The following is a 15,728-nucleotide window of genomic DNA, read 5'->3' on the forward strand; positions in this document are numbered from 1 at the left end:
CCTGACATGATGACTCCTTGCTGTCCCCAGTCCACCTAGGCTGGGTTTCTGTACAGCACTTTGAGATATCAGCTGATGTACGAAGGGCTATATAAATAAATGTGATTTAGTGCATACGGCCCAGTACATCAATTGGGCCAAGCATCCTGCCATCCAGGATCTCTATACCAAGCGGTGTCAGAGGAAGGCCCTAAAAATTGTCACTGACTTCAGCCAACCTAGTCATAGACTGTTCTCTCTGCTACCGCACAGCAAGCGGTACCGGAGCACCAAGTCTAGGTCCAAAAGGCTTCTTAACAGCTTCTACCCCCAAGCCATAAGACTCCTGAACAGCTAATCAAATCAAAAAATGTTTTTTTTTTCAAAAACAAGGACATTTCTAAGTGACCCCAAACTTTTGAACAGTCGTGTACATATTATCTTGACTAACCCCCTGTAAATAGCCTCTCTTCTGTTATTTTCTGATGCTCTTTAATTATTTGATATTTTTCAAATTTTTACTTGACTGCATTGTTGGTTTAGTAAGCATTTCGCTGTATGGTCTACACCTGTATTTGGCGGATGTGACAAATCAAATGTGATTTGATTTAGTTCGAGCAAATTAAGGGGTAGACAGAGGTTTATTAAGACAGACACGAAGATGGAGAGATCAGCTCCTCGCTAAGAGCTCACATCCAGCTGAGAGAGACCCTTATGCATTGTGATCTTGATCCAGTGACCCAGTGCAGAACTCTAGAAGTGTGTTTCAGTAGCCTCCTTCTGTAAGTGCATGTGTGCAGGTACAAAGATGCCGAAGTGTGCCCCACTACTACCTAACTAACACAGCAGTGCCCATACTACCAGGCCCCCTATTCTCACAGGTCACACCACAACAAATACATTGTAATTATGCATTAAGAAAAAAAATTCAGTGCACTTTACTATTCCCCTGTTAATCCACTGCACTGAATGGACTGATACAGTGTCTATATGGTTGGTGGAATTCTACATTATATAATGGGATAAGTTTTGAATTGCATACAGTATAATATGTAATTGGATGTTAAATACTGGAGCAGTAATCAAGCAATTATAGCACAATTGCCAAAAGAAAAAGAAGACCTAGCCTACTATACTGAATGAAAATATGAACACAACATGCAACAACTTTAGGATTTCATCACGGTATTTTTGTGCGTTCAAAAAATGCAATTGTGTGTGTTGTCTGTAGCGTATACCTATCCATACCATAACCCCACCACCACCATTGGGCACTCAGCAAACCACTCGCCGACACGACGCCATGCACATGGTCTGCAGGTGTGAGGCCGGTTGGATGTACTGACAAACTCTCTACAATGACGTTGGAGGCGGTTTATGGCAGAGAAATGAACATTAAATTATCTGGCAACAGGTCTGGTGGACATTCCAGCAGTCAGCATGCAAATTGCAAGCTCCCTCAATTTGAGACATCCGTGGCATTGTGTTATGTGATAAAACTGCAGATTTGAGATTGTCCATTTATTGTCCCCAGCACAAGGTGCACCTGTGTAATGATCATGCTGTTTATTCAGCTTCTTGATATGCCACACCTGTCAGGTGGATGGATTATCTTGGAAAAAGAGAAATTCTCACTAACAGGGATGTAAACATATTTGTGCACAACATTTGAGAGAAATAAACTTTTGTGCGTATAGAAAATGTTGTGTTTGTATTTTTGTTCAGTGTAGGTATGAAAATGAACAGATTTAACTTTGCATACGATTCTTCATCACATGGGAGTAGCTAAAGTAGTATGGAAGAAGATATGTACAGTTGAAGTCGGAAGTTTACATACACCTCAGGCAAATACATTTAAACTTTTTCACAACTCCTCACATTTAATCCTAGTAAAAATTCCCTGTCTTAGGTCAGTTAGGATCACCACTTTATTTTAAGAATGTGAAATGTGAAATGAAACTTGGTTCAAATGTTTCAGGTAGCCTTCCATAAGCTTCGCACTGTAAGTTGGGTGAATATTGGCCCATTCCTCCTGACAGAGCTGATGTAACTGAGTCAGGTTTGGTAGGCCTCCTTGCTCGCAGGGGCTTTTTCAGTTCTGCCCACACATTTTCTACAGGATTTCCTCCTAACATAACGATGGTCATTTTGGCCAAACAGTTCTATTTTTGTTTCATCAGACCAGAGGACATTTGTCCAAAAAGTAGATATTTGTCCCCATGTGCAGTTGCAAAAGGTAGTCTGGCTTTTTATGGCGGTTTTGGAGCAGTGACTTCTTCCTTCCTGAGCGGCTTTACAGGTTATGTCGATATAGGACTCGTTTTACTGTGGATATAGAAACTTTTGTATCTGTTTCCTCGCATTGTCACAAGGTCCTTTGCTGTTGTTCTGGGATTGATTTGCACTTTTCACACCAAAGACAGAACGCGTCTCCTTCCTGAGCGGTATGACGGCTGCGTGGTCCCATGGTGTTTATACTTGCAAACTACTGTTTGTACAGATGAACGTGGTACCTTCAGGCATTTTGAAATTGTTTCCAAGGATGAACCAGATTATTTCTGAGGTCTTGGCTGATTTCTTTTGATTTTTCCATGATGCCAAGCAAAGAGGCACTGAGTTTGAAGGTAAGCCTTGAAATACATCCATAGGTACACCTCCAATTGACTCAAATTATGTCTATTAACCTATCAGAAGCTTCTAAAGGCCATGACATTGTTTTCTGGACTTTTCCAAGCTGTTTAAAGGCACAGTCAACTTAGTGTATGTAAAATTCTGACCCACTGGGATTGTGATACAGTGAATTATAAGATAAATAATCTGTCTGTAAACAATTGTTGGAAAAATTACTTGTGTCATGCACAAAGTAGATGTTCTAACCGACTTGCCAAAACTACAGTTTGTTAACAAGACATTTGTGGAGTAATTGTAAAGCGAGTTTGAATGACTCCAATCTAAGTGTATGTCAACTTCTGACATCAACTGTACATTCTTTCTGCAGCTTTCTACAGCTCTTCTGTGAAACTTTTCAAAAACCATGTGGCATATGTTGCTGACGAGCCCAAAATAACAGGCTTAGATGTCAGTGCTCACCCTTGGGGAGCAATGCCACTAATGCAACTTCCATACTTCCCTTACACCGGCCCCCATATGCCCTGAGTTCACAGTAAACTATCAGTTCTACTGTGTGGGTTGAGGCTCCCTGGAAGTGCACATTACTTTTATTCTGGTTTCCAACTTGATATAAAACACAGGTGTCATATTCTCTGCCATTTATTTTCAGAGACACACCACTCAACTCTTAATGCAATTTTAAAAGCTACTGCATAGCTGTTAGACAAGCACTCGCTGTCTGGTTGGACGTCACTCTTGTCTTTGGGCAACCTCTTGCTATCTCCTGCAGTGTTTGCGGAAGCAAGAGGGGTGTGAGAACCCTGTACCTGAGAAACAGGTGACTATCTCGCAATACAAACAAACGGAGACACAGACACACTGCCACTGGAATAAGAGATCCGGAATGGAGAAAGGGGTGGGGGTAACAGCAACACACTCCATTAGCGCTAACACACAGTATCCATATTAGTGAGTCACAGTGAATTCACAGGCAGAGCTGTATTGAATGGAGCGGAGTGGCTTCTCCGAGGAAGTAAAGCACAGTAGCAGCAGAACCCCTGTTGTTGGGACATGCATGGTGTAGCTACAAAAGGACTTCCTCTTTTCAGGTTTAGCACTGCTACCAGACCATGCAGAGCCTCGCCGGGGAGGCAGAAACTGGGGAAGAGAGGCGAGAAGGTAAGTGAACCAGCTCCAGAATAAGCCACACAGAAGGAGGTATGGATAAGCCAGATGGGTTGCCCAAAAAATGAAAAAAATGAAGGTCATTGTTTGCGTTTTCCCTGTAATCATCAAGATCAGGATTTGTGAGGACTGAGCTATCCCTAGATCTGTTCCTAAGAGCAACGTCTACCTGGGGCTAGGGGAGATGAGAGGGGGAAAATAAGGAGGGGGATATGGAGGGAGAGAGTGGGCATGCTGCGAGCTAGCTGTAGGCCCACATTTCTCTATGGGATATCTGTTTATGCTCTACAAAGAAAAATCTGCTTAACCCATAGGATGTCCAAGAGATTAAGTCCTGACAGTTAAAACATTCTTCACAGTTTGAGTTTGACATGGAGCTCAGGCACAAGGGGGAGGCTGATAGAAAGCAAAGGAGGAAGTGACAGGGTAGAGGGGAGAGAGAGGTGGGAGTGGAATGAGGAGAGAGGGAGGGAGAGACCGGGAAAGTGAGCGACACCTTCGGGAATGAGTGAAGAGAGCAGTTATGTGGCTGATAGGGAGTTGAGTGACAGCTTGAGCCCATTTTCAGATTAAGACACAGCAGCTTCTTGTTCTTTCTCGATTGGAAGCAGATGTGGACTTTGCTACTGTTAGCAGTTTCTCCTGCCTCCTAACCTCCTCACCTCCAGGCAGCCACTGTGCACCAAGCAAATACAGCCAGTCAGCACCCTCCACATAGTCTCACTCTACAGTACACAATGTTGAGTTGGTTACCAGATGGTAAAGAAGGCATTTTTGAGATGTTGGTTTGTTGTATATTATCCTGTTTGATGGTCGATTTGAAATATTGCATTCCTACTAAATAATATAGTGTAAGCCAAGTGTTGTTTAAGGTATATGTTTCAATTTAATAATAGCATTTCATCAAATTAGATTGGCAAATACAGATTTTTCTAATTCCTCAACATCCCCAGGGTCTCTCCAAAAGACAACCATCTAATCCAGCATAAACAGATATAGTCTACCAGCAACTACTGATACTATTTCTACTACTATAAAACATATGTCATATCAATAAAGTTTGACTTTCATAATACACTCTTAGAAAAAAGGGTTCCAAAGGGGTTCTTTGGCTGTCTCCATAGGAGAAGTAGAACTACCCTATGGTGGCAAAATCAGAAACGACATTAGAACACCTAAAAAAAAATCCCACAGCGGCACTAATGAAGGATCAGACAGGCATTTCTTCACTGGGTCATGTTGCCTGGTTAACCAAACTATTTAATAGCCTATAGATGAGTAGCAAAACAAAACACATGTTTGTTTTCATTTTTGAAATATACACTGAGCTATAGAGACGGAGTCAGACTCAGTGAATACTGACAAATGACACAAACGCACTCTCTCCATTACATTTTCAGCATCATTGCAGATAACGGATTCCTTGGACACCGCCCACACGTACCAACCCTGGGATTCGCTAACTCACCTGGCGACGGTGCTGGATAGGACAGAACCTCGGCCGTCGGAATGGAACAGGTACTGCGGTAAATGCGACTTCCACACACACACACAAAACTCCCGCTGTGACTCACAAAATGTCTGTGCAAAAGCAGTGGTATCCAAGCCTCTCCAAAGTCACCAAGCAGGGAAAAATTAGATCGTCCTTTTATGTTGTGCGGTTGTTAAGCCTGGTCTCAACAATTATTTTGTCATGGAATGAAGGAGCGGAGGCTCGTGCAGGTATTAAAAACCAGGGAATGAGAGTTGAAGTGTAGACCCCACCCACCTTTGAAATAGGAACAGCTGGGGACACATGCCAGGACTGGGATGCTCTTGTGCCTTTTGTACCGTGTAGAATAGGCTACAATAAATTCGAGCTTATTACGTTATAAATAAAAGTCGGGTACATTTAGCCAGTGTTGGAAAAAGTACCAAATTGACATAAAGATACGTTAATAGAAAATGACCCAAGTAAAAGTGAATTTAACCCAGTAAAATACTACTTTAGATTTTATTTGATTTAAAATATACTTAAGTATCAAAGTAAATGTAATTGATAAAATGTACTGAAGTAACAAAAGTAAAAGTATAAATAAGTACTTTTAGGTGTCAGGGAAAATGTATAGAGTAAAAAGTACATTATTTTATTTATGAATGTAGTGAAGTAAAAGTAAAAGTAGTAAAAAAAAAATATTAGTAAAGTAAAGTACAGATACCAAACAAAACTTCTTAAGTAGTACTTGAAAGTATTTTTACTTAAGTACTTTATACCACTGCATTTAGCATTAATAAAATGTGTAGCATTTATGGCATTTCGAAAGTTGTAATAATAGGCTACCCACTGTGCTTTTTCTAATCAACAACTTAACAATAACAACAATAAAATTACTTTTGCATAGATTTGGCTTAGTTTGTGTAACTGCTGGGGTGTATTAAGTCCTTATGTGAGCATGGTGGGAAATACCAGTACGTCTGTGCTCCTGACACTGTGGAGAATGTCTAATTTTAAACCCCTGACACAGGGAAACCAGGGTAAAATAAGAGCCCCGGTCACGTCTTATAGGGGTTATCCACTGTTGAAACAATAACAAAGCATACCCCCACTGTTTCGGTAAAAAGCTGAAGGATGAGGCTGGAGAAAAGTAACCACTCTCAAATTCATATATGGATGCCAAAACTGACCATCCATGATATCAAAAGTATAATTTTCACCATGTTTTGAGGCCATACAGTGTTTACATTTACTTTTTATTTTAGATTCTGATTACCGAATGACAGTTATGTATAGGTTTTATAGGCTATATTTATAGAATCAATGGGTACAAATGATTAATGAATGTCCAAAAATGGATATCGCAACTGCAGATTGGCCGTTTTAAAGTCTATACGAAGGGGGAAATGACAGTGAAGTTATAGTGTGTCAATTCTATAAGACATTTTAACATCAATAGCTATGTCTACAGAAACTGAGGCCAGCATATAAAATTGAACATATTCCACTGGTACATAAAGTCAGTGGGAAAACTTGGATGTTTTTAATTGTATTGTTATGATGTGTTTGGCTTATGGGTTTGCCAGTGATTGACAGTTGTTATCCAGTGTGTTCATGTCCCAATTGTATTATACTGATCTGCTATCTAAGCACTCATCTTGGATTTTCTCACAGTGTCTTTGATTGTCTAGTTTGACCTCTGGGAATTTACGAGGAACTCTTTCACTTAGGTCGTCTGTACAATAGCCTCAGCAAGAGTGTGTCAGTACCAATTACGGGTCCTCCATCTTCACAACCGGTATCCTTGGTTTATTTTCCCTCTTATCCATCTCTATGTCCACCCTACCACTCGTATCAGATAACCTTTTCAACACACCAAATTATAAGGGCACACTCTATGTCACACTCTAATCTCTCTCTCTCTCTCTCTCTCGTTATTCCTTAGAATATTTTTATTTATTTTATTGTTTATTTCACCCTTATTTTACCAGGTAAATTAACTGAGAACATATACTCATTCACAGCAACGACCTGGGGAATAGTTACAGAAGAGAGGAGGAGGAATGAATGAGCCAATTGGAAGCTGGCGATGATTATTGGAAAGAGAATTCTCAAATCTTTGTTCAGAGAGCAGTGCAGTGCTATTTAGTTAGTCTTTGTTCTGATGCCAGCATGTTGTTAATTAGTTAATTAAGCAAGAACATTTTGGAAATTTTGGAAAAACAAGTGTTTTCTATCTCGTCACCTTATGGGTGAAGGAAGATTTAATGTGTATTTCATAAGAACAGAATATATTGCAGATGTTTTCTATTTTGGTTAGAGACCGTTTGCTCTGTTCTGTGAATGGAGTAGTACACAGCGTTGTACGAGCTCTTCAGTTTCTTGGCAATTTCTCGCATGGAATAGCCTTCATTTCTCAGAACAAGAATAGACTGATGAGTTTCAGAACAAAGACTTTGTTTCTGGACATTTTGAGCCTGTAATCGAACCCACAAATGCTGACGCTCCAGATACTCAACTAGTCTAAAGAAGGACAGTTTATTTGCTTCTTTAATCAGGACAACAGTTTTGAGTTGTGCTAACATAATTGCAAAAGGGTTTTCTAATAATCAATTAGCCTTTTAAAATGACAAAATGGATTAGCTAACACAACGTGCCATTGGAACACAGGTGTGATGGTTGCTGATAATGGACCTCTGTACGCCTATCTAGATATTCCAGTAAAAATCAGCCGTTTCCAGCTACAATAGTCATTTACACCATTAACAATGTCTACACTGTATTTCTGATCAACTTCATGTTATTTTAATTGACAAAAAAAAGGCTTTTCTTTCAAAAACAAGGACATTTCTCAATGATCCCAAACTTTTGAACGGTACTGTACATATTACCTCAATTACCTCGACTAACAGATGCCCCCGCACATTGACTCTGTACCGGTACCCCCTGTATATATCCTTGCTATTGTAATTTTACTGCTGCTCTTTAATTATTTGTTACTGTTATTTTGTATTTTTTCTTAACACTTAATTTTTTCTTAACTGCATTTTTGGTTGAGGGCTTGTAAGTAAGCATTTCACTGTTGTATTCGGCGCATGTGACAAATAAAGTGTTATTTGATTTCATCACTCCATGGACTGTGTAGTGAAAGGAATGCAATTATGTCTGTTAGCAAGAGGATCGTGTGTGTGTCTGTGTGTGTGTGTGTGTGTGTGTGTGTGTGTGTGTGTGTGTGTGTGTGTGTGTGTGTGTGTGTGTGTGTGTGTGTGTGTGTGTGTGTGTGTGTGTGTGTGTGTGTGTGTGTGTGTGTGTGTGTGTGTGTGTGTGTGTGCGTGCGTGCAAGAGAGAGAGTAAGAGAAAGTGAGAGCTTTTACTGTATCCCGTAGTCTAGTTGAGAAGAGGTTTCCTGACATTGCATTGTTCAGGAATTAAAACATCCACTTTCTCTCTTCTACCCGTGTGCACACCTAACATCATAGTGGAAACTATCTTCAGCATTTTGTTGTATACATTGTAACCTTCTTCCTTTGCCAGGTACCTGTATTACTCCTTTGGGAATATGCTTAATAGCATAGTGGGTTCAGAATATCTCGGAGTGAAGGCATGTTAATTAAAGGGAGAGTGCAACATTAGTTTTTTATAATGGTAGGCTAATTTGTTCTTTTACTTTAATATGTTCACCTAAATCAATTATGGGATTGTATAGCTGTTGAAATTATCTGGAAATTATGGCAAAATCTTGAATTCTGAGTAGTACTGTACATTTTAAGAAATGTCAACCATTTTCGTAATGTCACTCTTCTAAAAGAGGAACAACAATGCAGAGTTTGTCTTTTTTTAATTGATTTTATATTCATTCAGCAGATTGGACCAAAGTTTCTCTCCACTGCCCAGAGTGACCAGGGAGTCAGTGAGACAGTATCTGCAGTTTCCCCCTGACCAATCTGTGCGAATACTCCATGCAAAGGTCGCCCAGAAATCATACGGCAACGAGAAACGGTAAGTCGACAAGGCCCAATAGACTTAACATGGTCATGTCATCATGACACATGTGTAATGGAGTTAAGAACGTAACGTAACCTCACTCCACAGCTAGCTTGAAATGTCACCAATGGAGCTATCCGCACGTTATTTGCACGTGTGTTTTACGAGGTAGAGGACCCTTGTTCAAGCTCAGTCAGAGGAATGTTCAGGGAGGCAGCGCTATATGCTAAGCTAGCACACTGATGTCAGTGATACATGCAGGGAGTTTATTGGGTTAGATTGTCGGCAAACTAGCCTTAGCCAGATTGCAGTTGCTTTTTGTATGGTATGAAGGAACATTGTGTGTCTACATACAATAGGTTCTTCTGCCCTCCTCCTTGTGTTTACATCAGTGGCTCAGGATGGAAACTGAAACAAGATGTTTTGAATGGTGAGCCCGAGGATACAAGTTCCCCCACACATTTGGCATTTATTTATCCAGTAAGTAATTAAAGTACTGTACTACATGATGTGATTTAAGCTCTGTAATCCTACCCAGCCACTGGTGCAGGGGACTCCTGCTACAGACTCTATGGTTATATGGCCCTGGACAGCTCCTGTGTGACCCAGGCAGACACCTCCAAACTAGCCTTCGAGGACCAGCCTGATGCCAGGGTGAGAGGGGGAATCGAAATCAAAATATATCAAGGTGAAAGGGGTCTCCCGTTTTATGACAAACACATGGCCTCCTGTGTTTCCAGCCCAACCTCAAGACTGACTGCTATACAGGGCTGGGGAGTAACTGATTACATGTAATCTGATTGCAAAAAAACTGTAACTGTAATCGGTATATAATTCGATTTGTTTAGAAAATGTTTGGTTACTACCTGATTCCATATGTGTTATTTCATCGTTTTGAAGTCTTCACTATTATTCTACAATGTAGAAAATAGTATAAATAAATAAAAAACCTAAAGGAGTAGGTGTGTCCAAACTTTTGACTGGTACTGGTGTGTATATACAGTTGAAGTCTGAAGTTTACATCCACTTAGGTTGGAGTCATTAAAACTTGTTTTTCAACCACTCCACAAATTTCTTGTTAACAAACTATACTTTTGGCAAGTTGGTTCGGACATCTACTTTGTGCATGACACAAGTAATTTTTCCAACAATTGTTTACAGACAGATTATTTCACATATAATTCACTGTATCACAATCCCAGTGGGTCAGAAGTTTACATACACTAAGTTGACTGTGCATTTTAAACAGCTTGGAAAATTCCTGAAAACGATAATGGGAAAATCAAACAATCAATCAATCAGCCAAGACCTCAGAATTTTTTGGGTAGATATCCACAAGTCTGGTTCATCCTTGGGAGCAATTTCCAAACACCTGAAGGTACCACATTAATCTGTACAAACAATAGTGCGCAAGTATAAACACCATGGGACCACGCAGCCATCATACCGCTCAGGAAGGAGACGCGTTCTGTCTCCTAGAGATGAACGTACTTTGGTGCGAAAAGTGCAAATCAATCTCAGAACAACAGCAAAGGACCTTGTGAAGATGCTGGAGGAAACAGGTACAAAAGTATATTTTTCCACAGTAAAATGAGTCCTATATCAACACAAACTGAAAGGCCAAATCAAATCAAATTTATTTATATAGCCCTTCATACATCAGCTGATATCTCAAAGTGCTGTACAGAGACCCAGCCTAAAACCCCAAACAGCAAGCAATGCAGGTGTAGAAGCATGGTGGCTAGGAAAAACTCCCTAGAAAACTCAGGAAGGAAGAAGTCACTGCTCCAAAACCGCCATAAAAAAGCCAGACTACCGTTTGCAACTGCACATGTGGACAAAGATCTAGTTTTTGGAGACATGTCCTCTGGTCTGATGAAACAAAAATATAACTGTTTGGCCATAATGATCATCGTTATGTTTGGAGGGAAAAGGGGGAGGCTTGCAACCCGAAGAACAACATCCCAACTGTGAAGCACGGGGGTGGCAGCATCATGTTGTGGGGGTGTGTGATAAAGTGCGTCTCGGTGAGAGGTGTAGGAGTCAGGCGCAGGAGAGCAGGGATTTTCTTTGAGAAGCGTGTTTAGTGTAGAGATCTGTACACATAGTCCACCAATACATAAATATATAAATAAAATTGGCCCAGATAAATGTCCAAACAACGCGCTCGGAGGAAAACAAACTCGTGTCAGTACACGGAGGAACAACCACAGTGCCGACACTACATACACATGCGTCAAATGCGAAAATAATAAACCGCATAGAATACCGAACGCTAATACTCACAAGCTTAATCCTGCACGAATTACGGCAGGTAACAGGTGCCCTATATACCCACAGAAATCAAAGCAATTGAAACCAGGTGTGAAAAGGAACACAGACAAAACAACCAGAAAAAGAAAAAGGGATCGGTAGCGGCTATTAAACCGGCGACGCCGAGCGCCGAGCGCCGCCCGAACAGGGAGAGGAGTTACCTTCGGTAGAAGTCGTGACAGGGTGATTTGCTGCAGGAGGGACTGGTGCACTTCACAAAATAGATGGCATCATGAGGTTGGAAAAAATTATGTGGATATATTGAAGCAACATCTCAAGACATCAGTCAGGAAGTTAAAGCTTGGTTGCAAATGGGTCTTCCAAATGGACCAAGAATACTTCCAAAGTTGTGGCAAAATGGTTTAAGGACAACAAAGGCAAGGTATTGGAGTGGCCATCACAAAGACCTGACCTCAATCCCATCGAAAATTTGTGGGCAGAACTGAAAAAGCGTGTGCGAGCAAGGAGGCCTACAAACCTGAGTCAGTTACACCAGCTCTGTCAGGAGGAATGGGCCAAAATTCACCCAACTTGTTGGAAGTTTGTGGAAGACTACTTGAAACCTTTGACCCAAGTTAAACCATTTAAAGGTAATGCTGCCAAATACTAATTGAGTGTATGTAAACTTCTGACCCACTGGGAATGTGATGAAAGAAATAAAAGCTGAAATAAATCATTCTCTCTCTATTATTCTGACATTTCACATTATTAAAATAAAGCGGTGATCCTAACTGACCTAATACAGGGATTTTTTACTAGGATTAAATGTCAGGATTTGTGAAACACCTCAACCAAATGCATTTAAACTCCGTTTATGTAAACTTCCGACTTCAACTGTGTGTGTGTATATATATATAAGAGTGAGAGAGAAATTATTTAAAAAAATATCTATATATATATATATATATACACTTCAGTTCAAAAGTTTGGGGTCCCTTAGAAATGTCGTTGTTTTTGAAAGGAAAGCAGATTTTTTTTGTCCATGACAATAACATAAAATTGATCAGAAATAGGGTGTAGACGTTGTTAATGGTGTAAAAGACTATTGTAGCTGGAAACGGCTGTTTTTTATGGAATATCTACATTGGCGTACAGAGGCCCGTTATCAGCAACCATCACTCCTGTGTTCCAATGGCACGTTGTGTTAGCTAATCCAAGTTCATCATTTTAAAATGATTATTAGGCTAATCATTAGAAACCCCTTTTGCAATTATGTTAACACAACTGAAAACTGTTGATTTAAAGAAGCAATAAAACTTGAGTGTCTGGAGCATCAGCATTTGTGGGTTCGATTACAGGCTCAAAATGGCCAGAAACAAATAACTTTCTTCTGAAACTCGTCAGTCTATTCTTGTTCTGAGAAATGATGGCTATTCCATGCGAGAAACTGAAGATCTCGTACAACGCTGTGTACTACTCCCTTCACAGAACAGCGCAAACTGTCTCTAACCAGAATATAAAGAGGAGAGGGAGGCCCAGGTGCACATCAGAGCAAAAGGACAAGTACATTAGAGTGTCTAGTTTGAGAAACAGACACCTCACAAGTCCTCAACTGGCAGCTTCATTAAATAGTACCCGCAGAACACCAATCTCAACATCAACAGTGAAGAGGCGACTCCAGGATGCAGAGTTCCTCTGTCCAGTGCCTGGGCATCTTAATATTTTATTTTATTGGCGAGTCTGAGATATGGCTTTTTCTTTGCAACTCTGCCTACAAGGCCAGCATCCCGGAGTCGCCTATTCAGGCGTCTACTGGAGAGCTTTTCTTTGTCTACACCCATTCAGCATCGTTCACACCCTTTTCAGCTTTAGCTTACACCCATCTCTTTAATGATTCACATCTGAGGCTATGTGCCAAACAACCAAAAATGTCAAGACTAAAGTCTGGTTTATTCTAGGGGTGTTCGTAAATTTTAATCTGGAGTTTCAGAGTGTGCCCTGGGCATTCGTAAATTCAGAGCGTTGTCAGATTGGCTGTTCGTAAATTCAGAGCACATACTGGACACAGGCTGAAATGTAGGGTTGATCCAAGCGTTCTGATAGCAGTCAAGCACCCAAGCTAACTGGCGGATGTTGGCTCGCTAGTTCCAGACACAAATGAGAGAACAGCTCACTCTGACCATTTTACTGGTTAGGCTGTTTTTATGTTATCCAGTGCGTTAGTGACTGCAACTGTACTGCTGGCAACAATTGAATTACACTTTTTTTTACCAATGTTTACTGACACTGGTCATATTTAATGGGTATTGAGCATTCAAAAATTCGTCAGTTATTCTGTGCTTTTGCACACTCAGACAAGAGTTCATTTAAATCAGAATAGATAGCCAGAGTGAATTTACCAGCTGTCTATCGACAGTTGTCACAGTGACATCATAAACATTATATTGAAATAGGTTGTTGCATAGTGGAGTCTTGTTTAGACATGTAGCTAGATAGCTAAACAATGAACCATAATCCCAACTCATAACGTTACTATCCTGCATGAATCTGCAGGTAGCTAACCAACCAGGTTCAATGTTAGCTAGCTACCATTAGGCTATAACTTGCAATGCAAATGGCTCTGAGATACAAATAATATTAATGACACAGACTATACACTGACACAGACCATACGCAAATTACGGACACAGACCATACACGCCAGCCAGCTAATGTTAGGTAGCTAGCTAACAGTACACTTTAACTTCAAAAGAAAAGTACTTTCTGACTAAATTAAAAACGTGTAATAGCTAGACTATCTTACCCTACATGGATGGACGCTTCTCCCCTCTGTCATGGATGCCATGGGTGCCCTTAGTTAGAAGATGTTATCTAGGTGTTTTATACAACAGCCTTCTGTGTGTTCTCTTTTCGAATCAATCTGCATATTTGCAATCAAACACCAGAATTTTCTCCATCTCCTAAGGTATCATACTCTAATTCCACCAGGCATTCCAATGATTTCAACTTGGTCCTCCAGAAAGTGGAGAGCAACACTTATGCAGTTCTACTATGTGATAACTTTGCGTTAGAAAGAATTACCTACACATACTGACCAGCTCATATTATAGACAGAAGCAGGCTACATGGCAGACCAATCCGAACTCATCTCTCGGCATGTCCAGCCCACTCATTTACCTCAGTCAATCATGGCTAGTGTGAGGTTGCTGTCTTTTTCCATGGCTAAACTAATTAGGCTCATAATTTATTAAATATATTCATATTTACAGATGGCAAACACATTTGTTATTAAGTCACATGAAAGTTCACATGTTCCAGAAGGCATTTCTGCATTTTGATTTTTTTAAAGTTTACATTCAAATGGCGCTCCTGTGAAGTAGTGACACATGGTATACGCCTAGTTTACTGAAACTAGTCACATATGGACAGTACCAAAACAAATGGTCTAATGATTCTGTCTCTTTTCAGAAGAATCTGCAGAGCTAGGATGGTTGTATCTCCCATATATATATATAACATTCTAATGGTTGCAAGAATGTTGTATAATCATTTAAATTGAAAAACTCAAAGTTTTGAATCTGGCGTCGTTTTGTGTATCAGTTTATAAACTATGTGCCATGTAATTGGTACATCGAAAATATCTTCCCAACTATTTTACATTTACATTTACATTTAAGTCATTTAGCAGACGCTCTTATCCAGAGCGACTTACAAATTGGTGAATTCACCTTCTGACATCCAGTGGAACAGCCACTTTACAATAGTGTATGCTGTTTCTTTTTTGGTCCTTAAATGAAACTGGTATACTTTTTTATTTATCACAATTTTCTTTAACGAATTTTGGTCTTTAATGCAGAGATGACAGACAAGTTCCTAACATTCTCCCCCTTCCACTTTCCTCTTCCATTTTTGAAGTAATGCTGCAATTAGTTTTGGATAGAGCAGACACTTCCATAGATTTTTGTTAGCTTTGTGTGACATAACTCCACCAGCCCTATTTATGATATCATTTACAAATATTATACAGTTTTTAAACATTTATTCCCAAAATATGTTTTATCAATTAGTATATTTGAGTTTAACCATAATATTTTTTTCAATATTTGTTCCATCTTTTCTGGTTGATTAAACTAAAATTGCAACCAACTTTCTGTTTCTTGTTTTAAATATAGCGATATTTTGGAAATTATTTCAAAGTGAGAGGTTGAAATCTGAATAAAGGGAAAAAGTCAATTCATGAGCA

At 39.9% G+C, this 15,728-nt stretch overlaps 1 protein-coding gene across 2 annotated transcripts in view; it reads left to right on the top strand.

The window, feature by feature from the left end:
* The first annotated feature begins 3,521 nt into the window (after positions 1 to 3,521).
* Positions 3,522 to 15,728, top strand: part of rbpjl (recombination signal binding protein for immunoglobulin kappa J region-like) — a 28,959-nt gene continuing 16,752 nt past the window's right edge. Inside the window, exons 1-5 of one of the 2 annotated variants that reach the window (XM_064955241.1) lie at positions 3,522 to 3,768; positions 5,175 to 5,292; positions 9,110 to 9,247; positions 9,592 to 9,662; positions 9,771 to 9,886. In XM_064955241.1, the coding sequence (XP_064811313.1) occupies positions 3,720 to 3,768; positions 5,175 to 5,292; positions 9,110 to 9,247; positions 9,592 to 9,662; positions 9,771 to 9,886 (492 nt within the window). In that variant the 5' untranslated portion in view covers positions 3,522 to 3,719. The remainder of the gene's footprint in view (positions 3,769 to 5,174; positions 5,293 to 9,109; positions 9,248 to 9,591; positions 9,663 to 9,770; positions 9,887 to 15,728) is intronic. The other variant, XM_064955249.1, reaches the window with a different exon arrangement.

The sequence above is a fragment of the Oncorhynchus masou genome, chromosome 5, assembly GCF_036934945.1.
Source record: "Oncorhynchus masou masou isolate Uvic2021 chromosome 5, UVic_Omas_1.1, whole genome shotgun sequence".
Taxonomy (NCBI): domain Eukaryota; kingdom Metazoa; phylum Chordata; class Actinopteri; order Salmoniformes; family Salmonidae; genus Oncorhynchus; species Oncorhynchus masou.